General features: G+C 53.8%; 1 protein-coding gene across 4 annotated transcripts in view; it reads right to left on the reverse strand.

Moving 5' to 3' along the window:
• Positions 1-351: 351 nt before the first annotated feature.
• The window catches only part of PIK3R5 (phosphoinositide-3-kinase regulatory subunit 5), a 58,287-nt gene continuing 32,198 nt past the window's right edge, over positions 352-26,440 (reverse strand). For 3 of the 4 annotated variants that reach the window (XM_066980015.1, XM_048075967.2, XM_048075966.2), the window contains exons 3-19: positions 19,211-19,311; positions 17,860-17,928; positions 17,006-17,144; positions 14,691-14,760; positions 12,962-13,136; positions 12,141-12,294; positions 11,540-11,623; positions 10,071-10,827; positions 9,524-9,677; positions 9,237-9,362; positions 8,835-8,960; positions 8,078-8,171; positions 6,723-6,799; positions 6,099-6,192; positions 4,611-4,693; positions 4,284-4,396; positions 352-3,199 (exon numbers count right to left, since the gene is read on the reverse strand). In XM_066980015.1, coding sequence (XP_066836116.1) covers positions 3,058-3,199; positions 4,284-4,396; positions 4,611-4,693; positions 6,099-6,192; positions 6,723-6,799; positions 8,078-8,171; positions 8,835-8,960; positions 9,237-9,362; positions 9,524-9,677; positions 10,071-10,827; positions 11,540-11,623; positions 12,141-12,294; positions 12,962-13,136; positions 14,691-14,760; positions 17,006-17,144; positions 17,860-17,928; positions 19,211-19,311 — 2,558 coding nt within the window. In that variant the 3' untranslated portion in view covers positions 352-3,057. The remainder of the gene's footprint in view (positions 3,200-4,283; positions 4,397-4,610; positions 4,694-6,098; positions 6,193-6,722; positions 6,800-8,077; positions 8,172-8,834; positions 8,961-9,236; positions 9,363-9,523; positions 9,678-10,070; positions 10,828-11,539; positions 11,624-12,140; positions 12,295-12,961; positions 13,137-14,690; positions 14,761-17,005; positions 17,145-17,859; positions 17,929-19,210; positions 19,312-26,440) is intronic. The other variant, XM_066980016.1, reaches the window with a different exon arrangement.

Below are 26,440 nucleotides of genomic sequence, written 5' to 3' on the forward strand. Positions count from 1 at the left end.
TGTACCTCTGCAGAGCAACCCAGAAGAGGCCAGGGAGCCTCCTAGGAGGGACGGCTATGCACAGACCTCGCCTTGCACGCACAGGCTCTGCCAGCTTTCCTCCTTAATTCAACATGAAGCTAGTTTTGGATTTACAGCACCAAAAACTGCTTTTTACTGGCACAACAGGAGCTCAATTAGCCGCTGCAGGTCTCCGTGTCATGCCCTCTGGGACCAGGCTCACGAACCCGGTGGCTTTATGAGCTTTTTCCTGCTCTCGGGTTGACTGCTCTGCAAAGGTCTGGGTGCCCTCCAAGCGGAGATGGGAGCCGTGCCTTCTGCACTGGGAATTACTCGACACAAACACTGTACTTGTACTTGAAATAAATCAACATTTAATATCTTACAATTATGTTAAAAGTTCTTTGAACAGTATTTTACAGATCAGCACAGACATGACACAGTTTTGGTGAGGCTGCACGTATGTACAAGGTTGGCCTGAAGGAACCTCTGACTTCCTTCTTTTCATTTCCAGAAAGCATCAGAGGTCAAAAAATGAGCCAGGATTATGAGTCCCTAGAGCCTGTGCTTGTTTTTCCTCCCCAGTGTGTGGAAACTCTCTTCTCTAGTATTTCTGTAGGGCCAGCTGAAGCCAAAGAGGTTTATATCATTAACAGCGGCAGGGATATATTTAGCCACGGATATCAAGATCACAAATAGAAATGTTTTGACAGGATAAGGTGCTATTTTAATGTATTGAATAACAACAACAAAAAATAAAACAGCTGTCAAATTTCAGCCACATTTCAAATGATGCACACAAACCTGTCTGGGAATTAAAAGTCAGTGGGAAAACTTTTTCCAAGTGGGTGGAAAGAGCTATTCAAATCTGTTTCTGATCCCTTGAGCCTACTGGACTTAGTGATGTGCAGGAGAGATGCCCAGCAGCGACCTCAGCATACTTTTCCACATCACCCAGCAGTGGCTTGGTGTCCCTACTGTGAGCAAGGTCACAGCTCCATGTAGGAGAGGATGGGTGCTCCCAGAGTCACTGCAGGGCCAGAGAAGGGGGGTCCTTGCCTGGAGTCCAAGCTGGCTTTACACCACAGTGGGGCCAGAGCACCTGCACACCTTCCAGAGATGCCTGGCCTTGCATGAGGTCTTTCCTGGGAGTCCACAAGGCAACACCATCCTTGGGATGGCCTATTCAGGTAGGAGGATGAAGCATAGAGGCCTCGGGAGCATGTTCCTGTCTCACTCTCTGGTCAGCAGCAGAAGTTGCATCCCGAGCTGCTGAGGACATGCAGAGCCAGCTGGCACCTTCCCAGCCCCAGATGTTTGCCGGCTGTGCCCAGGCAGCAGCAGAGGCGGAGGGGTAGCAATTAGGTCCAGCAAACAGCAAGGCCAGGACCAGCAGTCCCATCAGAGGGATCCGCAAAACCCTTCCAGCAGGGAAGTGGAGGAATGCAGCAAACAAGCCTGACCCATGCTCCTCCAAGGCAACTGAAGTGCCCGGGGGCTCTGGCCCTTTCCCTGGCAGCTTCAACCTTCCACGCGGTCACCACCAAGGGGACCCTGCTGCTGTGCCAACAGCCCTCGGGGACAGAGCCCAGCCTCATTCTAACTAGTGCTAAGAGCTGGCCAAGCCCCATATTCTGGAGGAGCAAGGGACCCACATGGAGCTGATCTCACCATGGCTGAGCCCTGCAGCCCCAGCAGCACGGAGGGTCCCTTCCAGATGCATCCCAGGGAGCACATCCTCGGCATCAGGATCCTTGTAGCCTGCAGCAGGCAGCATGCTCTTCTGCCAGCCATCATTAGTGCAATGACCAACAACTAAATGAGAAACCCTGAGGGCTATGAAACCAGGCAAGGCTTTTCCAGCCTCATTTATTGCTCCTGGGGTCAGAATACCTTTAAATACACCCAGCTATTGCACCTTTCTGTACCTACAGCCTTGCAGAGAGAAGGAAGAGAGGGAGAAACCTCCCTTTGCAGGGAAGAAGGGATCTCAAATACTATCATTGCTTGCAAGTGTCACTAGTGTTTTTGGTGCTGGGTTCTTCTCTACCAAAGCCACCCAGTCAGGTGAGCTTAAGGCAATCCTAGTGGCTTTCCCAGTACCTCCCTCCCTCCTATGAGTGTGAGCATGGTTCCTGCTCTATCTCAAGCAACTATTGAGCGTTCAGCCTCTGGGATGTCTCTTGCATTCAGTGCTGGTGAGCAGGATGCAAGAACACAGCCTGAACAGGGAGTCCTTCTCCCTCTTGGATGAACTCTGAAATTCTGCAGAAAGTGGAAGTTCATCTCCTGCAGGTCCTGGATTTACAGTAAACACACATATGCACGACAAGCCACCCATGTCCCGGAACGGCCTATTGCACTGGATTCACTGGGACACAAGCAGCAGTCTACAACCCTTGCTGGGCTCTTTTTGGCCCCAGCTGGGTTGTTCTGCTTTGTGCTGTTTCTCTTCAAGATGCCCATCGCTCGCAATTTAAAGCAAACCCTGAGAAAAACTGTCCCTATCCCCAAAGAACTATCCCAAGCATCTCTGACTTGTTACAGGTGAAAAGTCATCAGGATATCGTTTGGGTGGTCAAATCCACATGCACAGAAGGCCAGCTACACCCAAGGACATCCACGTTCCAGAACATGTCGTGTCCCCCCCCCCCCCCCCCCCCCCCATACCAGCTCGCCCAAGATCACAATGGCCTTGCAGTCACTGTCGAGTACAGCCACAGCACCATTTGCTGGCAGGAAAATGTCACTGTCCTTGCCTCTCCCTCTCAATCCCGATGTTGGCAGTCTGCTGAACCAGGTGGAGATCTCAAGGAAGCCACTTTCCTCCCAAGGAATCCTGAGAAGTACCGGAACCTGACACCAACATTCCCATTTCCAAAGGATGGGCCAAGCCCAGACCAGGAGCAGCTCAGTCACCACACAAACTCTTCAGACTGCAGGATGTCTTGGGCAAGAGTGGCTGGGTATCCAGCCCTAAAGGGGACAGTCAGCTTCCCTTTCCTGCTGCTACTTCAGTGTTGGATGCGAGTCTGGTCTTGAGAGGGCACGGTTCTTCTACGGCAGTGCTCCACTGAAGGTGGAAATGGGTAAACACAGGAGAGAATGGAACTCAGAAGGGTCCTGGGCAGTCGAAGAGGACCTGCTCAGTGCAAAGGGATCGCTGTCCCGGGGTTTGTAGCACACAGAGATCTCACACCTGTAAGGGAATAAAAAGAAGACAAGATGTAAGCAAGGTGTGTGGTTGAGAACCAGGGTCTTGGGATGCAGCAGAAACTTTGCAAACAAATGGGAATCAGTGCAATCTTTAATCAGTGCAGGACTGGAGTTGGAATGCCCAGAGTTCGGGTCCTATATGCTAGCTCTGATTGGGATCTAGAGGAGAAGTAACCACACAGGGCATTTTCTGAAACTCATTAGGGAAAATGAGAACTTTTGCATCCCCCCTGTTCTGGAGAAGTGGCAATAGCTCCTGTTGCATTTCTTGCACTAAACTATCACATTAGTCCCTTGGGTTGCACAGCAAACAAGTTAAGCTCCTAAAGAAAAGTTCCTATTTAAGAAATTTAAGAAGTAACATCTGAAATCTCTTTCCATTTTAGGCAGCATAACTTTGCAGAGCTCCGCTCCCCCTGATGGAGAAATTAGAATGCTTGCACATTTTTAAGACCAGTGGATCTGCTGGTTGGATCTCTTTGTGCCCACAGAAACATGTTGCCTCCAGTGAGTTTCCAAACCCCATCCTCAGCGAGCCAGCTTGGTGCCCTGGGGACACAACTGATGGATGAACAATCAAATGAACAATTCTTGCTCCATCTACCCCAGTCTCACCCGTGAAGATCATGGGGTCCTTTTGCAATGGGTATGTTAAAGCTGATGGAGGATCCCAATGAGGTTTAGAAGCTGAAGGCTCTGCTCATACACTCAGTGCTCTCCAGGTACCTCATTTACTTTACATGACTTTCCTCTGTCTTGCTGAACAATCTGTCTTCATGCAGTTGAACAGCTGACTGGGGACCACCATTTAAATGTTGGCAGTCATAAAAGGTGAAATACTGCTGGGATCTGAGCAGGACCAGCCATCCCACCTGAGCTCAGCTGCACTACAGAGCTTGAAGCTATGACATGCCAGCTTGGGCATCTGGCATAAACACACCACGGTGCTCAGGACCTTGTCCCCCCCTCTTGGCCACCCGTATGTTGAGGTTAAGTCCTTATGAAGAGGGTGCACCATTCTGGGAGCGCTGACTGCATCAGGCAGCCTGCCACATTGCAGATCTTACCTGGTCACACTCTGCAGGATCTTCTGCTCATCCTGGTCCAGGCACACGGCAAAGGAGGACTGGACACCAATAATCTGGACCTTGTCTACTTTTATCTGGGACACGCTGAGCTGCTGATAGAAAGAGAGTCCAAGTGAAGGAGCTGCCAGGCTCTGTACATTAACCCTGTGCAGGGCAACACAAAACTGGTGGCCAACAGGGTCCCCCAAGGAGTTACTGACTGCTCCCCAGGTCTCAAACTCCTTCTCCTGCCCCGTCTCCCTCCCAGCTGAGCCAGGCTGACCTTTGTTTTTTTACCAAATGTAAAAGCACCATGACTTGAGTTACCTGATTGAAACTTTTTTTGGATTTGGAGTTTTGCCTTTTAACCACCTCTGTCATGGTCAAGTTGAGACACTCTGTCTTTGAGGCTGTAACAAAAAGCAAACTCTTATCACTCAAGGATTCTGGTGGGAACCCAGGCAGTCCCTCTGCCCATCAAAGCATCCCAGAACCAGTGGCTCCCAGCAGGACCCCACTTCAGGGAAATACAGCATGCCTGTAGCTTTCCCTCACCCATGAGAACCCGCATGGTAAGAAAGCAATTAGACAGAGGTAATCTTCCAAACATAGCAGCAAAGAACATTTAGCTATCTTAGCAACTAAACATGAGAAAAACCATTGCCCCATCATGATGAGGAAATTCTATCTCTCCCACCGTGGCCCTTCCTACAGGCGCCTTGGAGATGCTTTTTCATGTCTGGAATTACAGTGACATCCTGTGGTCAAACTGCTGAGTGTGAAAGCTGACAGAGATGAGCCAGGAGACCAGGTTTCTCCTGTAAGGAAGGAGGTTCACGAAGGGGAAGCTTCTCCCTAGCGTGGGAGTTTCTCCCCATGCCCTGAAACAAGCCCACCACACTGGCAGTGCAAGTGAAGCTTCTAAACTAGCACAGAAACACCCAACTCGAAATACACAGAGGAGATGAGCAATTAAATCCTGCTGGGGTTTTTCCAAGGTTGTTTGCATGGCTTTGTGGGTGGGGCACCAAGAGGAGGGATGGAAGTTTAGGTTGAGCTCCACAGGGCACATAGGAGCCGTGTGGTAGCTTATTTGGTAGATTTTTTAGTCATTTTCCCTGACTGCTCTGCTCACAGATATAAATTTGTCGCACATAAAGTGCACGAAGAAAGAGGAATTAAAAAAAATCTTCAGTTTACTCAGAACTGGGTGTCTGATTGCTAGAACAACAGAGCTCCAGCAAGAATAAACCGATATTGCTTCTAAATCAGCACACTAAGAGACTAAAGCCTTGCTGCCTTTAAAAGGCTCAAAGCTTTATTCATAGCCCACTGGGAACCAGAACAGAAAAAAAAAAAAAAGAAATGATGAAACAAACCCACATAGCAGGCAGCTATCTCCAAGTGCAGGAAGGAAACCAAGCTGCAGCAGCAGCCCTGCCAGTGCCTTCTGACAGCTGGTCGCAGGGCACAGCCACAGTGGCAGGACAAGCACCCCCTCCCTCGGTCTGACTTGATTTAGCAATAGACTCCTCTCTGATGGACAACCCAACCCAACAAAAGATTTCCCAGCTGGAAGCTTCAGGATAATGAGAAGCCGAACATCCTTCAACCCAGATGTGGCACTAAGGAGAGCCAAGGAGAACAGCATCTTAGGCCCCAGGGAACACCGGGCATCTCCCACATATTTTCTGCATGCACACATTCCCGCTGTGCTCCGGCTGGAAGATCCAGCGTGGCTCTCATCTGTCCTCTGGCTCTGTCTATCCCTCCCATTGCTTCCTACACAAAGCCACAAAGACCAGCTCTACCCACCTAGCTCTTCGTACTTCTTGCAGGCTTTGCTGAGGTTGACGGATGTGCAGACCTTCTCCACATCATTCCAGTGACTTCTTCCACTGACAGCTGTCTGCAGAGACCAACCGAAGCCCGTGAGATGCCGTGCTCCAGGCTGCCACCCTACTTCCCAACCCGACCCTTTGGCTGGGCTAGCCCTGATCTGGTTTTACCTGGGGCTGCACAAAGTTTGAGTAGGCATTAAAATTCTTTTAACCTTAGCAATACAAAAATTGTCCAGGGTTAATATTAAATAATTGAAGAAGGAACAAAAACAAAAAAAAAAAAGGGACTGCTGTGATCAGCAAGCGATTGCTCCCTGGAAGCCAAGTCTACCAGTGTAAACTGGCATCCAGTACATGTCCAGTCTATGGGAGCTGGCTGCACATTCCCTGTTTTACTGGGCTTCTCAGGATTGGAAAGACATCTCCAATTAGCCAGTAAGTAGACAATTAGCTTGATTTTGTCTCCCCCAGGCTTGGATCAGGACTCCTTCAGCACACTCTCAGTGTCTGTCTCTGCTAGCCCCAGCCAAGACAAGTTTGGGCAGCACTTAACTGGTTTTCTGCCACATTTGTCCTTGCGCAAGTCCCAGGCACTCACCTTGCTGTAGGCGATCTGTAGTGTTAGTGGGATTGCTTCTCTGTCTCCATCTATGCCCAGCCTTTTGCTGCCCGGACCTGCACAAAACAAGGAGCAAATGTCACTCAGTGGACTTTTCTCCCCAGTTTTCAGAGGGCTACTGATACAGCAGCACACTCAGTACCTACAGGGAGGGAAAAATCGTGGTTTGCTGAACACAGCTGCGGAGCAAAAAAGAAAAAAGGTGGCTTAAAAGCTGCCGGAAAGCAATTATTCTAGTGCAGAAGTTACAGCACAAAGCACAACAAGCAGCTCTGCAAACTGAAAGCAGTGCTGGCTAAGCCAGTGCAGCAGGGTCAGTGCTCCAGGGAAAACACAAAGCAATAAAAGGCTGCATTGCTAACACAGCTCCTGTTTTTCAGGGCATATTTGTGCCCACATTAAATTAGCCTTGAAATACTGTGCCCGACACTTACTAACTTTTTTTTTCCTGGATAATTTTTTGCAGATGTTAAGTAGCGTGCTGCCAGACAACCAAAGGAAAACTCAAAGTCAGAAAAGATTGGTGGTTTCATGAGTTACTGGGAAGAGGTCCTGGCCAAGTCTGTATTTTGGGACAGTAGGGTGGTGACACTTTATGTGGAGGATATTTTATGAGCTCTGTTCAGAAAGACAAGGCGAGCTCACAGAAAAGCAGTTGGTTAACAATATCAAGCAGTGTGTTTGAATGCAGTACGTTGGTTGGCCATGAGATGTCTCTGCAAGCTGCACCAGGCGGCGTGCGGTCCTTGGTACCCACAAGAGAGCTGAAGACCACACTGCAAGCAGATGCTTCTGTCATCACTTCTATCTCTAATACTTTTATAAATTTCTAGTTTAAAAGTGCATGATCTTCCTTGCATGAAGGCTCCAAGCACACTCACAAACATTGCTTTGCCCAATAAGCTAAGGAAATGGAATGAGGGATAAATGATGCTCTTGGACAAAGCATAAACAACAAAGCATGAAAAAGATGAAGAGCTGCACTTGGCCAGGTGCTGATGAGCAGGGAAAAAAAAAAAAAAAAAAAAGGCTTGAAATTGCTTTATGGCTATTACACCTGGAAAGTTAGCAGAAGTAAAAGAGCAAGGCACTGCCACAGCTTCGCTCCTGAGGAGGAACACAAGAACCATGATGGTTCAACTCCAAATTTGTGAAAACATATCTGCATCTTTGCTCATGTTGCAGCCCGGGTTCAGACCCTTCTTGCAGCCCATGTGTGGTGCCAAAGCCCCTGGGCAGGCTCCCTCCAGCCCCACAGCAGTCATCGCCCACCCTGGCGGTTTGCAGACTCCCACCCCAAGGCTGCAGCGGCGCACGGCACATGGGTTACAGACCTGAAGCCTTGATGGCCCGTGTGGCTGCCGAGTGGCCCAGCTCGAGGGAGTGGATGAAGACTTCGGTCATCTTTTCCCCCCCTATGAAGGTGAGCTGCCAGGGGGAGAAGAGGAGAGATGGAGGAGATGTGGTGGTGAGGAGACCTCACAGGGCCATGGAGCTGGGGGATGCAACCTGCCCTTCTTGCTCCTGACCTGAAAACAGGTCAGTTTGGGCAAGTCCTTTGAGCTTTCAAAATACACTTTTCAACCACTGCCTTGGGTGGCGCTCGCCTGTAGCTACACCTCAGGCTGTTTTAACAGACCACCAGCAAGTGGGCCACCAAAGCCACAACTGCAGAAGTGGTGCAAGTGAAACCATTCCCTCTGGGCACACAGCAGGTACGGAGAATGGGCTTTGTGGAGGGGCTTGGCTGGAAACCAGAGGAACTTCCAGAAATGTGAATGACCTGCCAGCACTGCCAGGAGTCCCTCTTGCATCGTGCGGAAAGGTGTTTGGACGGAAAACTGCTCGTGTCAGTTAAGAACTGTCTGGGCAGGACCTTCACCCTCAATCCCTGAGCCAGCAGCACCAGCCAAAGCGCTGTGAGCTCACGTGCAAAGGTTCCCGGGAGACATGAGGAGACCAAGCTTGGCCTCACCAGCACAAGGCGGCTGTGCCATACCCACATTCTCTCCCCAGGCAGGCCCCACATTGGTGGCACAGGCAGAAGACCCCTTTCCCAGTGCTAAGATGGTGCTGATCCCCTTTGCCTACCTCCGTCTGGTAGAGCTGCAGCAGGACAGGGCGCGTGGCGAAGCGGCAGTAGTAGAGGATCATGTCGGCCAGGATGGGCAGCTGCTCCTGCGAGTCCCCCTGGGGCTCAGCCTCCGGCTTGGCAGACTGCAGCGAGGGGTGAGTCACAACCCTGACGGGGTTCGTGGCACCCACAGCCCAGCACCACCAACTGCCCATCCCACTCCCCTAGGGATGGAAGCCCTCCTACTGGCCACCATAGGCACCCATCTCCATCTCCATCGCATGCCCACGGAGCGCAGCCTGCTGTACAGGTTCAGGCCACTGCATGGTGGCCCAGCACTAAGCAGATGGGGCTGTTCCGCAGGGAAGGGGGACACCAAGAAGGGGGACACCAGGCCCTACCACCCGGTACACACGTACCTGACACAGGACATCCATGGGCAGGTTCATCAGCCCAAGAACGTTCCGCTCGTACCACGGGTCCAACATGCCGATGTAGTGGGAGATGTCGTTGGTGCTGCTCTCCACCCCAGCCAAGGTGGACTCCTGAAACCAGACACAGCGGGGTCATTCCGGGGTCCTCCATGCTCCTCTCCCATCTCTTGGGGCTGGTGGAGGAGCCCCCAGCACTCCCCCTGCCTGGCCTGCTGGTGGGACGAGCAGAGTGCTGGTGGCACCACAAGCCCCATGGTGAGCAGGACACCTACTGCCTGTGCCGAAGCCCGGAGCTGCAGATCCCCTGGGGACGGGGGAGGATGTGTCAGCGGGGCCGCTGGAGCCAGGCAGCTCCTCTTCACAGGGATGTAGAAGAATTGCAGCTTGAAGTACCTTGTCAGTGTGGGGCAGGTGCTCTCCTTCAGCCTAGGAGAACATGGGAGAGGGCTGGGTGAGCAAAGCCCTCCAGCACATCCCGGCAAGGTAGGACATGAGGTGCAGAATTAGACCCTGGTGGCACCTGGAGGGTTCTGTCTCCTTCCAGAGCAAGGCAGCGATGGAAGGAACACGAAAGCACATGGCATGTGGACAAGGACACCTCTGTGCCTCGCTGACTTAATGGCAGTGCCATCCAGCAGTAAGTGTCCCCACCGCTTCCTCCTCCAGACAAGGGCAGCCGGATGTCCCCTGCCACATCTCAGCACCGGGGAGCCCTGCTCGAAGGCAGCAGCCACCCCAAAGCTGGGACTCTGGTGACCCCACCAGTGAGACACCAAGGGCTGAACACCTGCAGCCAGGTCCCCATGCCACCCAGCTCACCTGAGGTTGCTGTAGGCTCGGGCCACTTTCCCTGAGATGCGGTCGGAGCCGAAGACCACCACGCGCAGGGTGGACACCTTGGCGTCCTCGTCGTAGCTGAGGAAGGGCCGTCGGGGCAGGCTGAGGAGCCGTGGGGCATGCAGTGCCTGCAGGCGCTGGCTCAGAACGTGCTGCGGCAGCGAGTGAGCGCGCCGGGAGCGCGCCAGCACGCGGTGCTTGGCCTGGGGGTGGCACAGGCTCTCAGCACGGCGCAGCGGGAGCGAGCCCGTGTCCGGGCAGCCCTTCAGGTCCCTCCTCAGGACCAGCTGGCTTTTGCTTTTGAACAGTTTGTAGATCTTGTTGGTCAGCGTGTGTCTGTATTTGTGGTGGGGCTTCTCCACCTTCAGCTCTGGCCGCCCAGCCGTGTCCAGAGAGCTCTCGTCACTGTCCTCCGCGTACCCACTGTCCATGCAGTCCTTCAGGCTGGAGACAAAAGACCGCAAGGACTTTCTGGAGACCACCGTCAGCTCTGAGATGGAGTCCTTGGAAGCGGTGAAGAGGGACATGCGTGAGTGCTTAGGTCCCTCTTCTGCCAGCGCCGAGTACATGGAGTCTTTGGAAATGGTGGAGATGGGGGAAAGCAGCGAGTCCCGCTCTGGGGAACAGCCGTCTGTTTCCACGTCCTCTTCTTCCTCCTCCTCCTCCTCATCCTCCTCATTCTCCGAGGCCACAGGCTCGACAATGTTGCACTCCTTGCTGAGGACGTCATTGAGGACATCTGAAAGGCACAGGAGGGAGATCAGGTCTGGCACGGGCTCTGTTGGAAACTGGACACCCCAGACAACGACCCTCCTGCAGCATGGCCAACACTCCTTAACCCCACATGGATTCAAACTGAGGGCCAAAAACCTACCCCTGAGCATTTTTAGATTTTCACAAAGTGCGTATATTTGATGACAAAACAAAACTTGTCTGAGGTCAGGTTCTGTTTGGGTTCTCAAAAAGCAAACAGCGGTTGGGGCTTTGCTTCCTTCCCACGCAGATTTCCCAGTGCACCCCAAATCCGACCTGGGTTTAACCAGAGAGCAGAAGAGAGGCAAGGGGTTTAGGTGCTTTGATAGTCAAAGCCCAAATGAACAGTCAGGGAGGCAGCAGAGCCCAAGCCAGCGCGCAGGTTCAGCATGCTGGGGCCAGTGGGCAACAGATGCTCAACCTTCCTGGGACCAGAAAAGGTCTTCCAGGAATGGGGAAGCCAGAGAAACCAGCTCAGCAGAAGGGGAAGCCACACTTCCCCTGAAAAACTGCTGTGGTCGGGCTGAGAGCACGGCAAAACCTCCTGCCCAGCCAGAACCCCCTCCTTGGGCACCCCAGAGAGCTGCAACATCCAAGGGGTCTCAGGACACAAAGCCCCTCCGCAGGGAGACTTTTTGTCACATTTTACTCCTCGCAGGGGAGCTCCCTACAGGGTGATGGGGCCCCTCTCCACTTACCGAAGTTATCCTGGTCCCAGCTGTAAGTGTAGCAGCGGGCGGCGGGGATGGGGATGGGCTGGAGCCTGCGGGGCTGAGCATCCCCTGGGGAGAGAGGAGAGGAGAGGAGTCAGCCTGCGGGGACGCTCCCCGTGCTGCGAGCACAGCACAGGAGGCATGCAGCAGTCCTGGGGGAGATGCTGCCCACCCTGGCAGCTAATTTGAGCAGCCCAGATCACGCTGAGCAGCACGCTGTCGCTGTCCTGTGCAGTCACGCAGCGGGGACACGGGGATGTTTCACACCTCTAAGAGCCGCCGGCAGACATCACTGCTACAGCCAGTTTCTGATTGAATGTTCTCATCTCACCCACAAAGGCTGGAGGTGGCTTTTGTTGTTGTTTTAATGAAAGATGAGAAAAAATTCTGGCTCATCACATGGTTATGAAATAGGGCCTGGGCTTTTTTTTTTTTTTTTTTTACCCTCTTACTGCTGTGCTAGGTCGCAGCTTTGCACAAAACAGGATTTCGCACTTCAAAGCGCAGCTCCCAGCGCAGGGGAGCCCACGGCTGGTGCCAAACCGGCACCAAACCCAGCGGCAAGGGGGGCGCAGGGGCTTCTCACCCGCGATGGCAGGAAGGGCGGCCGCCCCGGCGAGGTCCCGCAGCACGCACTGCAGCTGCTCCTGGGCCAGCACGGGGTCGTTGCTGGCGGCCGCAATCTCCTGGGCTTCGGCGGCGCTGGCGTAGACCTCGGAGAGCTCCTCCAGTGGCTTGGCCTGGGGTGAGAAGAGCAGAGGCTGAGATGGAGGGGGCACCTCTGGGGAGGGGAGCGCGGGTCTTTGGGGGAGGTCACTGAGTCGAAATCACTAAGTCTCTCTCCCTCTGCTACCCGCTCAAATTCCTCCAAATCTTATGCAAATGAAAAAAAAATAAAAAATAGAACAGGAAGTTCCAGTGGGAAGGGACCTACAAAGATCGCCAAATCTACAGACTGCTTTGAGGCAGACTCAAAGCTAACACTTGCCATTAAGAGCATCGTCCAAATACCTCTTACACACAGCCAGGCACGGGACATCAACCACTTCTCTAGGAAGCCTGCTGCAGTGTCTGACCCTCTCGGTAAAGAACTTTTTTCTGCTGTCTTGAAACCTCCCCTGATGCAGCTCTGAGCCCTTCCCGTGCATCCTGTCACTAAAAACCAGGGGGAAAGAACGAGCACCTCCCTTTTCACTTCACACGCACGGGAACACACCTAAAGGGTTTTACTAGAAGTATTTGCCTCCCACAGACACCAAAGCAAAGTGTTTCTCTGGTCAAAGCAAGTTTTTGCTGCATTTCAACAAGGGGGGAGGTTCTTTCTCTCCCCAGTTAGGGCCAGGAAGACAAAACTGGAGCCTAGACCCGAGGTCTACCCCGAGAAGAGAAGGGAAAGGCCGTGCCCACCTTCAGGAGGCGGTGCAGGCTGTCCAGGTCGCAGCGGGTGCCGAAGGTGGCCTGGTAGAGGTGCTCCAGCAGCAGGACGAGCGTGGCGTGCCGCGGGGGCTCCGTGCCGCTCAGCTTCTCGGCGATGGAGAGGAACTCGCTCTGCACCTCGGAACGGTTCAGCAGCAGCACAGTCCTGGGGACACGGGGAAGGCGGTGAGATGGGCAGCCAGGCTGCGGTGCTGGTGGCACTCTGTCCTGCAGAAATTCACGCTAGATGGCAGTGTCCCCTCGCATCCACTGCAGCTGGGGCGGCGCAGGGGTGCCAGAGCCCCGCTGCTGGGCGCAGGGAAGGGTGGGCATCCTCCGTCCTGCTGCTGCGTGCACCCCCGGCACCACCTCTCCTGCAATATTGCCAGCCCAATGGTTGCTCGGTCAGCCCTGGAAGGGCTCCAGCCCAGGTGCTGGTCAGCCTAAGTGGACATCCAGCATGCGTGATGAAGGAGGTGGGAGCAGAAGATGCGAGGGGCCCCCAAAATATTTTCCCTTTCAGGGTGAACCTTGGAGCATCCCTGCTGAGCTTTAAGGTGCTGCAAAGCTTTAAGCTATCTGAAGGACTCCAGCAGCGAGATGGTGCAGGTACCAGCCACGATGTCCTTGGTAAGAGCTTCTGGAGGAAAACACGTGAGGCTGGGAGGCTTCAGGGGAAGCCCTTCCACCCAGAGCTCACCTCCTCCTGCTCTGCCACCCCCAAGGCTGCCTGCTCTGCCCTTGCTGGAGACCAGAGCCACAGCCTTCAGCTGCAAAGGGAATTTTGCTCTGGATCACCACATGAACAGCAGCAGGCTTTAAATTCCCAAGCCCATAGCCTGGAGAGCACACAGACATGTGCTTAGGTTTATGGACATGAACAGTGCTCCTAACTGAGTGAACACAGCTCTGAATTAATGGTGGGCTCAGTTGTGTTTGGTTCTAGAAAGCTCAGGCAGAGGGCCCAAGCTTTCAAAAAAAAAAAAAAAAAAAAAAACCAAGGTTCAGCTTGTGTGCAGCTTTGTGCCAGGTTTTCAGGGTTTTATGCAAATACAGCCACCTCGCTGCAAGCCACGGGTGCCTGCACCCGTGCTGGTACAGAGCAGGGCAGCTGGACTGGGAAAGCAGCACAGCAGCACCAGCATGGCTGGGCGGGATGCTGACACAGACCCAGAGCTGTTCAGCGCGCGTGGAGAAGCCAGAGCAGCAGGAGAGCCATCCTGCCCCGAGCAGAGGTGGCCGTGCAAGCAGTGGCCCTGCAGCCAGGACGGGCACGCACTGCCAGGGCTCATTTTCCTATTTACAAATGAGGTGCCCTGGCAGGAAGAAAGGTTCAGCCCTCGAGTAAGGTGCAAAGTGTGTCTGAACCCACAAGCCCTGCACTGCTGCACTGGGACGGGCTCGCTCCTGTCCCTCCTCAGGCTGGTGGCTCCAGCCTCTGCCTTCCCTACCTGTTTGCACCCAGATCTGCATCCCCGCTCAGTGATAACCAATATTTGATGCCCAGAGACCCTCACCAGCAGCTGTGGAAATGCCACAGTCACTCTCCCCAGCCCTTCCTGCAGTTCAGCTCTGCTCTCCAACTCTTCTACCCAGTGCCTACCACTATTTTGGGGATGCTGCTCACTGCAACCCTGCTGCTGCTCCTCAAGTGCTGCAGCAAAAGTAGCACAGAACAGTGGAGATAATGACAGACTGAGGCCAGCAGTGCCTGACTTACACAGTGGAGCTCTGGTAGTTCTTCACAGGCAGCCCCTGCTCTGTCCTCACCAGCCTCTGGAAGGAAATCCCTAGGGGAGAGAGCAGAGGACGTGAGCGATGGGGGCACCACAGGCTGCCCTGCCTCATGAGCACGTCGGTGTTGTCTCCTGAAGCTGTCCTGACCCAGCTGAGACGTACCCTGGAGCAGGAACGGCAGCACCAAAAGCCCCGCTGGGGACAAGGCATGTCCAGCGTGCGAGGGGGATGAGCCCAGGAGCCAGGGAGCAACAGGAGAGGAACCAGAGGACAGGATGGCAGAGCTGCTCCATCCCCAGCCCCTTCTGCCCCACAGCTGATGTGGGATCTGGTTTGGATCATGCCGGTGATATTTAGCAGCTTCTGCCACTTGCTTTAGCCCCTCAACATCCTCGATGTCACAGACAGCAGGTCATAGCCACCTGCACTCTGCAGGGACAGAGCCCAGCCTGCCCCCAGCAGGACCGAGCCCACCACGGGCAGCCCACATCCCCAAGCTGCCTCCTCCAGGACTGTCCCCATGGTGCCAGCAAGGTGACATCTGCTGGACCTGGAGCCGCAGTCCCTGTGACGGGGGGACAGCAGAAAAGCCCATCCCACCCCCAAGCAGCAGAAGGGACATCTTGGGGATGATCCTACAGCATCAGGTAGCCCCAGCACCCTGCGCACGACAGGCAGCCACGTCCCCACCCCAGGTGCTGCTCGACAGCCCCAAAGCAGCACCCACGGGGCGGGGGGCAGCCCCCACAGGGATCCCTGCTGGCCCCCTCCGAACACAGCTGCGTTCACTACTCTTGTGAGACATCAGCCCAGTTTGCAGATAAAAGCTATTGCATTCTTGTCAAATATTGACAGCTGCTCGTTCTCAGTTAATATTTACTCCCATCTCAATAAAAAGCTGTTGCTTCAACCTCACGGCAGGTCACAGAGGCTGTGCATGAGGTCCCGGCCAGCCTTCCAGCACAGGACCCGTTTTCACAGTTCTTGGCTCCAGTGGGGCCAAAGGCCACGGTGAGGGGTGGCTCTGGGCTCCGCAGCCCCGCACAACAACACCTCCCACGCAGCATCTTTTGGCAGAGGCGGGGGAATCCCACTTGTCTGTAGGAGGGGAAAAGCCTTCGGACCAAAGTCCCCAGCTTTGCAGCCCTGGGCACCGGTGACAACACAAGAGCAGGATGTAGCAACATCCTCAGTGCTGGGGCTTTCCCAGAGGCCTTTCAAACAGGGCCCGAACCGATGTCACAGCAATAAGTGACCAGGAAGGAACTGGGAAAGTCCGTGGCTGCAGCAGCATGGGACAAGCATCCCCACGCCCACACCAGCCCTGCAGCTCCGAGCCGGAGGCTGAGCACAGCACGGTGACCCAGGCAGACCTCCCGTGGTGGCTGGGGTCTCCTTAGAAACTTGCAAAGGGAGGTTTAATGGAGGGCACCCATCCCTATCTCCCCTTGGCTCATTAAAAGATTAACCCATGAAGACAACGTGCCCCTTGTGGCTTTGCACGGACAGGGACCTTGCATTTGTTCCCACTGGGGCTCTCCAAACCGGCTGCCTGGTTCGAGGGCATGGGGAAAAAACACCATGCTCGGCTGCAGCCCCTGTGCCCATCTGCGCCTTCCCCAGCCCTGCTCAGAGCAGATCACGGCCCTGTGCAGGATTAAACGGGGCTGGAATATGCTCTGTGCAATAACAGCTCTCCACAAGCCATGGAAAGATAGGCAGATTAGGAGAAAAGGCTTTTGAGAAATAATTGGAAGAGCTGCTCCATTGGGAACAACAGGACATCTACAAGGGGCGCTTAATTAAGAGGAACGCTGCTGCCGCCGACAGATGTGCCAAAGCCGCATCACAAGGCAGCGTCTCGGCTGCAAGGACACAGCCGGGAAGTCAGCAGCCCCATGGAAACCTCCACGCCATGGCAGGCTCAAAGGCTCCTGCCACCTTGATGCCGATGAATGGACCCACTGTTATCACCCCAGTTACACCACTGAGCATCTCGAGCAAAGGCCAGGGCTCGGCGGAAGCGGGCAGCACGTGCTTGGCCGCGCAGAAGACCCACCAGACTGAAAGGCAGCCAGCAGACAGCTACGATCTTTGCTAATCCACACTGGTCCCGAGCTGACAGTCCTTGGGATGCTCCTGCTGCCTCGCACACAAGGCAGCCCCCAAAAAACACGTCCCCAGCATCCTGCTGCACTCCTCTGGAGAAACCTGGCTGCGCCCCGCGTGAGATCGGGGATTTTGGGGATGCAGGACCAGTAGCACGCAGGAGCCCTTTGGTGGGTCGGGAGCGCTTACCTGGGGCCTTGAGCTCATCACTGATGAAGGTGAGCAGCTCACGGAAGATGTCGCAGTAGGGCACGGGCCAGGTGAGGAAGCTGTGGTAGATGCTGGCGGCTTTCAGGAGCAGCTCAGAGCCTGGTGGGATGTAGGGAGCCTGTGGGGACAAGGAGAGCTGGTGAGGAAGGGAGCAAGGACCCGGGGCTGGAGCCCTGCATAAAAAACGGGGGGGAGGGGGCTAGGCTGAAATGCGGGGAGGAGAAGCAGATGGAAGCAGGGGTTCACCCCATGACATCCTATCTTCTTCCAAGGAAAAGCTAAAGCATCCCACTGGGCACAGCCCTGAAACAGCTTCTTCCTCTCTGCACCTCCCCAGGCTCCGGGCTCAGGCTCACATGCCACAGCCTGTACATCCATTTATTTTTAACAGCCACAGATCCATACAGATGACTCGTGTTAAAGCCTGTGCTTTTGCAAGATCTGGCAGCAGTGGTTTCCTCGGGATAATGATGCATTGTGCTAATAATAATAATAATAAAAAACAATTTCCTGTGAATGCTCTACTCCTTTTCATTAGCATTGTCCACACATTTTGCCCGAGTATAAAGGGTAACGAAAAGAATTTGCTTCTCTGCAGAGAGATATTGTCTCCCTTTCTCATTGACCCATCTTTAAATGCAATGATTAAAAACACTGAAGCACATCTTTTCATCTCTCTCAGCTTGTGCAGCGGTTGCCTGCTCCTACTCCCTGCAGCTTCGCACAGGCCCTTTTTGGGGATGAGCTGATCAAAGCAGGCCGGGACCTTTCAGACAGAAGGCACCTGTGGCTGTCCCATGGGGCCGGGGCGACGCTACGTGCAGCGGACTTACACAGAGGACCGCGTAGTAGAAAAGCAGAGCCAGGGGCATCACAAGGTCGTAGTCGCACTTCTCCTGCACCTGTAGGAAACAGCGCAAAGGGGAAGGATGAGCCGGGCTGCTCACCGTGAGCATTACCCAAAAGCATCCTTGGAGTGGTGTCAGAAGACCCCCCAGCACTGTGAATCTGAGCACCCTGACCCACACCATCGTGTCACCATCCCCAGCAGATGGGGACCACTTGTGTCCACGAGAAAATAACCCTTAAGGCACCAGTAACCCTCATAGATGTGAGGGGCAGATCGGCACACGCTGCCTTTAGCCTCCAGAAGCAGCTTTCAGCCGAGCTCCCAGCCCTCCCATGCTCTCCATCCTCACAGAGTTGCATGAAATTTCATGGAAGCAGCTCAAAGGAGGCAGTTTGGGGTGGTGGCCAGGCAGCCCAGCCCCTGCAAGGGCATGGCAAAGCACGATGCCAAGTATGCATTTTTGTCCCAACCTCTTCCAGTAAATAGCCAGCAGGATTATTCCATCAGGAAACATGGTGATGGCTCAAGAGCAGGCTTGTGGACACTGTCTCCCCTTGTTTACGAGCACAGCACAAAGTGCAATAAACACATACATAAATAAACCCTAACGTAATAAAACGTCACCCGCAACAAGATCAATCCAAGCCATAAAAAAAAAAAAAAAGATTAAACGGCATAGCAGTAATCATATTAACGTATTAGCTAGGCAGCCTTTCTTTCCCCCAAAATGAAAGGCAGCATTTACCCCATCACATGAATCCCAGGCTTCAGCAAACACCGCCGCTTCCTCCCACATCAAGGGATTCCTCCCAGGTCATCCCTGCGGCAGCCCCAAGCTTCTCCCGCTCGTGATGGGACATTGCAGCCGATAATATCGGCCCCACTGATGCTCTCCTCCCCGTTTTGCTTGACCATGCCATGCTGATCAGTGCAGACCCTGCCTGCTGTCCCCAGCGCCCTGGCTCCATCCCTTGCGCTGCAGGCAGAGCAGTGGCAAAGTTTCCATCAAAAACAAGGGGAAGCCTTTGCTTTGCTCCAATCTGGACCAACATCTCGGGGCTTCCTGGGAAGCTCTGAAGAAGGCACGGCGCTGAGCTGTGCTTGCAGAAACCCAAACCCTTCCCCAAGGACCTGCAGTGCTGCCTGAAGAGCAGATATGGGAGCTGGCTGCTTTCCTGTCCATTCCCACGTGCCAAAAGCTGGTGGGACGCATGAGGCAGCTGTCACCATCACTTTGGAGCACATCCTGAGCTCTAACAATGCTTTGACCCAACCCCAAATCACCCACCAAGATCTGCAAAGCTCCACTCCAAAGCCAGCAGCCCCTGACTCACCTCCTTGGCCTTGCAGAGGATTTTCTCCACCAGGATGAGGTAGTTGCCAGCATCCCGGCCCACCAGCTCCTGCAGGCTCCAGCAGTTCAGGCACAGCCCCGCTGCAACGGAAACAGAGCACAGTGACCCACAGCCCGGCCCAAAGCACTCGCAGGAGGGATGAGCAGTGGGAAGGGGTCAGGGAGAAGGTTTTTGATGCCTGGGTCATATTGCTACGGAGGAAAATTAACCTTGCACCCTTGATCTGGACAGATTTAAGCTCTCCAAATGGTGCTTATCACAGCAGCATCACTTTTTAACAAGCATCCCAGTGCTCTTGCAGCCCAGTGCACCAAATGCAAACTTCAGGTCCCCATCACGCACACACCAGCCCGTCCAGCTGCATTGCAGCCAAGGAGTGATGCCCATCCCACCGACTGGCTCTGCCAGACCCTGGAGATGCAGAGTCAGAGCTCACAGCAGCATCGCTGCAGCTGCTGAACACATCAGCATCACTGCTAAGCCTGCCCAGCATTTATTCCACCTCCTCAACACCACCAAACTGTCATAAAATACATTAAAACCCCTCCGGGTTAGCCAGGTATTGAAAGAGGAGAACTGCAAAGGGATGGAGGGTCCTTCACCCCAGCTGGCTGAACCTCCCCGGCCTCCCTCCTCAGACACGTGCAGGGACCCCGCTGGTGACAATGGCCCAAGGCGCTCCCCAAAGCTGTGGCTTTTCCTGGTGGTCGGGGCCACCTCCAGCCCTCCCAGATGGTTTAGAGGAAACGACCTGCGTGAAGGCACCAGGCACATCCTTCATCCTGACCACGTGTCCTGCAGGAGGGGCTGCTCGCTGGCTTAGAAGGGATCGGGATCTGCAGACTGAGGAGGGAACAGCATCCTCCCCATCCTCCTTGTGGACCCGGGCACCGCACGCAGTCCCACGGAGGGAAGTTATAGAGAAATCTCAAACACCTAGCATATCAACATCTGGAAGGGTCCTTGTTTGCGTCTCTCCTGACCCACGTCTCCACGGATGTTAGCAGCAGGAGCAGACGGTGTGCAGACATTGCTCGGCTCAGCACCAGCCACAGCATGATTTGGGGTGCTGGCATCAGGACTTTTCCAAACTCAGTCAACAGAAAGCAAAACCAAGAATAAACAAGAATCTCTCACTGAAGGGAAGCCAGGTTAGTGATCAAGGAGGGAAAACATATATAAATACAGCCTTTTTTCACTTGCATGGTCTATGCAGTGGCACAGAAACATAACACACACCAACACACATGCATTGACCAAAGCTTTGGAGCTAACAAGGAAGAGACAACCCCGTTAGCTGGCAAGGGGACAGGGTGTTCCTCACAAACCTACAGGCCATGTTGTCCTGTTATTCCCAAGCTGCAGAAGCTACAAATTCATGCCATAAAGTTACCTTTATACACTTAACTAGGTGTGAAATGAGGAATTTAAAGCAGGAGAGAGGTCTGCCATGGTGCAGCTGGAAGAAGGCTGATGGTAAGACAAGCAAAACAAGCACTAAGGTTGCAAAAACAGCTTTTGTTTGTCCTCCAGGCATCAGGACACCCGTGAGTCCTGTGGCTTCATGCCTTGCCTACAGCAGAAGGAACACAGCAGGAACTGTTCCCCATTGCAGAGTCCTCCCTCTGCCACACAACATTTTATTTTCAATGAGTCGAAGTTCTTTCGTGCAACCTTATGTTGTGACACTTGACCAGTGAGGGCACAGCCTCAGCAACCAGGTAATTCAGCTCCAAGGCTCCCTCTGTGCCATTGTAGTGACTTACAAAAGTGGCTGTGGCTCTGCTCTAGAGGACTGCAGCAGATCAAATAAATCAACGTTGTCCTAGAGTGCAGCATCCTCCAGGGAAAGCCTCAGCATCTGTGAGATGCTCACGAAAGCAACTGTCCCAGCAGAAGTGGTCAGAGCCACTGGAAGCTTTGCTGACCTCGGGCTCACACAACACCTTCAAACACCCGCTCCTGCTTCAGCAGGGAGGTTTTGGGGGTTATTTCAAGCTGCTGTGCACCCAGAAGAGCCCAGCCCCAGCCCAGCAGAGCCAAAGCGCATCTCAGTGCATCAACCAGCTGAGGAGCACGCCGCTTCCTGCATGAGCGCGACCACGAGCACAAATAGCCCGAGCAAGGCGCGGGCTCCTTCCTTCCTCTCACTTCTAGCGAGGCAGGAGGAAGCAGCAGTGGCAGCTCGCTGCTGCTCGGCGCCCAGCAGGGCGGAGGGAGAGGTGCTGGGCTCCTTCCCTGCAGAGGTGCTGGGGCAAATGCACAGTGGATGGGCTGGGAGGGATGGGAAGGCAGCAGGGGCAAGAGGAGGGCAGCAGGGAAGCAGCTTACAAATATAATTCAGGGCTGAGGCCTCTGACCCATTTCGGGGTGTTCTACAGGAAATCTGAGCTAAAGCATGAAGATGCAGCAAGGTTTATTTAAATAACTCCGCTACGAGCAGAGGAATTTCTGTTTAACTCACGGTCCTGGAAAGGCACTGGGATTACCCACAGCAAAACAAACTAGTGCTGGGAGGCAGCAGGCTGCCAGGAGCCCAGCTCCTAAACTGGGCAATGCAGCATTAACCAAAGACACACCAAAACAGCTGCATCCTTGCTAAAAATATTCTCCAGCACAAAATGCAGCTCGGAAATCCTGGACACAATAAACAAAGACCGCGCAGCAAAGCAAAGCGCCGGCACCACTGGGCATTGGTCAGGACACGGGACCCTGAGCTGGGTGGGAATTCCCTTCCTTCTATGCACAGCCCAGTTCACGAGCACCTACTTTCCAAGCACTGGGAGTAGAGTTCTCCCCTGTATCCAGACCAAAAAGGTTATTCGACCATTGAGGGTAAAGTTTCTCATGTTCATGGGTCAGGAACAAAAGTCCCCGGTGACACTAATGGCGCACAAGTCATTGCTCTGCAAGTGTCATCTCCATCTTCCTACAGGTGCCCAGTGACCAACCAGGACACAGCTGGGTGCTGGGGACTTCTACAAACTGCAGGGCAGCACTGGCTTTATTCCCAGGCCAGGGAAAGGCTGTGGCCAGGTGGGAACCACGTCCAGAAGGTTTTATTTGCAGCTGCTCACCTGTCTCAGCACAGCCCAGCAGATGGTTCGCTGCGGACAAGGGGAGAATGCGCACTGAGGGCACACAGAAAGCTTGAACCAGACTTTCCTGGACACGGCATTTGCTCTTGAATTCCCCAAAAGCACATTTCTCACTGTGAGATGCAAGGGAGGCCCCTGGGTCTGTGGGGAAAGTGCAGCTTGGGAGCGTCCTTGGAGCCCTGCTGCCCATGACCTCCACTCAGACGGGTTGGCCAAGCACTGGTGGGGCGAGCTCTAGCAGTGGCCAGGTCAGCTTTTATCAACGCACCTTGTGCAGGGGGCACAACCCAGGACTTCACCTTCCAGACCCTAAATGAGTTTGCACCACGAGGCACCAAGGACACCCAGGAGGGCAGCAGCCCCACGGCTAAACACTGCTTCCATCCACCCGCCCCCACGCTCAGCCTTCCAAGTTCTGCTGCACAACAGCGAACCAACACTGTTGGTTTTCCACTGTATATGGAGAAAGAGCTGGATTTATGCACAACTCCACAGGCATCCTGGAGCCCAGTGCAGCCTGGAGCTGTGTCGGGGCTCCGACAGGCAGACCCGCAGCACTGAACCGTGCTTAATGCTATGCAGACCCCGAGAAAAATCTCCCTTTGGGAGAGGAAAGCCCAAAGGAAATGCTGGGAGCAGGGACCCGAGGGGAGCAGAGGCGGCACCGCGGGCGAGCTGGGGCTTCGATCGCTATCGGCACGGCCGGCAGCGTGCCGGAGGTCGGGAGCAGCGTCCCCGTGGGCGGCCTCGGAAGGATGAGGCTTCGCGATTTCTCTTCTGAGAATTGCCGCGAGCCGCCCGCCTCCCGCAGCGGCTCCTTCCTGACCTCAGCAGCCGCCGTTTCCCCTCTGCCACTTTTTAGAGGGGGCGATTGTCAAATCGGAAAAAAAAAAAAAAAAGAAAGAAAGAAAGAAGAAAAGGAGAAATAGTGCGTGCCCGAGCTGCCTTCGCCCACGGTGCTAGGGGCGAGCATCCCAGTGAGCAGCTCCTGATGCCGTCAGAAGTGACGCACTTGGAGGGGTGAAAAGCAGAAATCTCCATTTCTTCCCTCCCTCAGACCCACTCCCATCCTTTCCACCAGATTAAGCTGACTTTCTGCAATGGACAGCCAGGAGGGATGGAAAAATTCCAACAGCAGCTGGAGGATGTGGGTGGGTTCGAGGTGCACAGAGCACATCCCCACAGGCAGAGCATCCCCTTGAGGAAGGGGGGGGGGAGCTCTGATGAAGCTCCCCAGGCTGCACCAGGGCGCAGTTTGCAGCCCCCATTCCCTGGCAGCTGCTTAGAGCCACGCGAGCAAGGCACCGCAGCACCTCCCTGAGCAGGATCCATGCGTGGTGCTTCCACCCGGACAGGGCAGAGGAGAGGAAGGCAGCGATCCCAGCCCAACAGCCCACCACAAGGCTGCTGAAAGCAATTCAGTGGCTGAAATTTGCAAGGTTGCTACTCGGTTGCTAACCTGGAGCATCCCCACACCAGACCGCATTCCCCATGATGATATTTGGATGACTGCAATCAAGCAGTCTTAAGCCTCCTTTCATTCAAGCTGAGCAGACCAAACTCCCTGAGCTCACAAACATACCACTGAACATTTCTCTGGCTCTCCAGCACACCAGTGACCTTCATCCTTTCTCTAACCTTCCTCACCAGCATCCTTCCTCCTTCCTGCCTCTATGCAACCCCACAACAGAGACACAACAGCATCCTCCTATCCCCAGGACCTCTGGGGCACCGGGCTGCCCTACAGCCTCCCCAGCACCTCCCCAGCTCCTGCAGCCCTTCTCACCCCACTGATCCCCTAGGGCAGCCAGCCCAAGCCCTCTCCTCCACCAAAAACACTCTGTTTCATTGCTCTCTACTGAACAAGAAAATATTTTTCTTCCTTTAGCATACCTGGATTTTATTATCATCTCCAGCAACGTGGAGGAAGGCAACCAGACCTCCCAAAGCAGATCTCCATGAGGAAAAGCTCATCACCTTTCCCAGCCCTTTTCTATTTTGTTCCTCCCATAACGGCTGCAGTTCAGGAAAGATGGTCAATTTAGACCCCAGAGCCCACCGTGGGCTCTGGGATATAAACCTGTGAGGGCCAAGGCACTCTCACTTCTCCCCTTCGCTGAATTCACAAACCTCCGCAATTCAGTCACTCATGCAGGGGGAAAATGCCACATCGGAAGTGATTACTCACCCGCTCCAGAGCAACCTTCTATAAAGTTATCGTATAAAAACAAAGCCTCAAATAATTGAAAAATGAACAAAATTCCAGCTGGGTTCCAGCCCAAAGAGCTGCAATCTGGAGTACATTATTTTGGTGCATGGAAATGGGGAAAAGCAGGGGAAAGCAAATAAATTGGGAAATAAAAGTGATATAAGAAGTTGAAAATGAGAAAGGAGAAGACTGCTGCACGGCTAAGAACAAGATGGAGAGATTCACCAACCATACGAGGAACAGAGCCCTGCCATAAATAGCAGCCTGCGTCTGACACAGGACCGCAGTAATAAAGCTGTAATGCTTGTAAAACAGCAAAGACATGAACATAAAAACATTTCCACTCTGTTTTTGTAAAGAAATAGGATATGCCATTAAGGGGTGTGGTGATATCTGTGCATTATGCTCTGCTTTCCCTAAATCGCATGCTATTGCGATAACAAAATGCTTCCAGTTCCGATTGAAAGGGGGTAGGATGTGAAGCTGCAGCTCTTCAAAGCAAAGGCTTTAAAAGCCAGCCCACATGGAAGAGCACTGAAAGCATCAGCCACAAAACGCTGCCCCGGGGACTACCCAGCAAAAGTGCCCGGGCTGGGACGCAGCAGAGCTGGAAGCATTGAATCCAACGACTGCGGGAACCGGGCTCACCGGTCACACTCAAGATTTTTGGCACAAGCACAAGCGCGGCTGATGAAAGGGAACTTTCTGATGTGCAAAGCGCCTGAGATTCACCCAGGAATGCCAGATCACCCCACTAAACTCCACAAAACCCACACAAAGGGGCGTGAAAGCCAGTGGGCAGAAAGGTGGGGGAAAGCACTAGCGATGAGGAGCCCCCGGGCAGCACGGCTGCATCCAGCAGAGCCCACCGCCAGCCGCCTCAGCCCCGTAAGGCACCATCTCTGCTGACGAGCTGGAAAAATTACAAAGTCGTTTTTTAGAGGCTATCTAAAGCAATGCCAAGGGGCTGGGATTACTGAAGGGCAGAGCTTGTGAGCGACACAGAAGCTGATTAATTATAATTACAGGAAGAGGTGAGTTTTGCGCAGCACAATGAGGCGCTTGGCCAGAGGGACTCCTTCAGACACATGCTAATGGTGCCGAAGGCACGGTCGCTCTTCCAGGAGCCAGGAATGTAGGACATGCTTTGGGGACTGGATCCCAGAACGTGGGGAGACCAGAAGGACCCAGGAAGGCTGGTGATAACTGCATGAACCAAGGCCTGGGGCGACACTACCGCACAGGGAGCCGGCATTGCTCTGGCAGGTGCAAGGAAACGGGCACGGCCAGAGGCATCGCTCCAGCATTCGGCAGCAGACGGGAGATGGTTGTCACCTCTTTCTTGACTGTCAATGGAAAAGCAGAGGGGGAGAACTCCAGAACGGAAGAACTACACAGAAAAAATAATTTTGGATTTGACAGCCCCTCAAATTCATTTCTTTCAGCCACAACAGGATAAGGGAGTGATTTAACTGAAGCCTAAAAGCGCGCTTATGAGAAGTCAAAATATCAGGTGTAGGAATGACTTCTGCTCGTTGCTGCTCTGCCCTCACCACTGCCAACTCGAAGCCTTCCACAGCCCTTCCACGGCTCACATCTTTATGGCCACCACAGTATCTAAGCCAGATTCAAATAAAGCTGATAACAATATCTTGACGCTTGCTTCTGACAATGCAGCTGAGATACACCCAGAGGTTGTGAGGTCTTTATACATCAAAGCAAGGCATGTCTGGCTGATTACACAAAGGACTCTTTCTTCATGGTGAGCAACGACAACTCCTCTTTCCAGCTCACACATGAACAACTGGCAAGACACATGACTCCTCTGCTCAGTCCTTGCCTACATAAGACCTAACATGACTTGCTCAGCATCTCGGTACGTCTTCCTCTGCAGTAAGAAGC

This window comes from Anser cygnoides, chromosome 19, assembly GCF_040182565.1.
Source record: "Anser cygnoides isolate HZ-2024a breed goose chromosome 19, Taihu_goose_T2T_genome, whole genome shotgun sequence".
Lineage (NCBI taxonomy): Eukaryota > Metazoa > Chordata > Aves > Anseriformes > Anatidae > Anser > Anser cygnoides.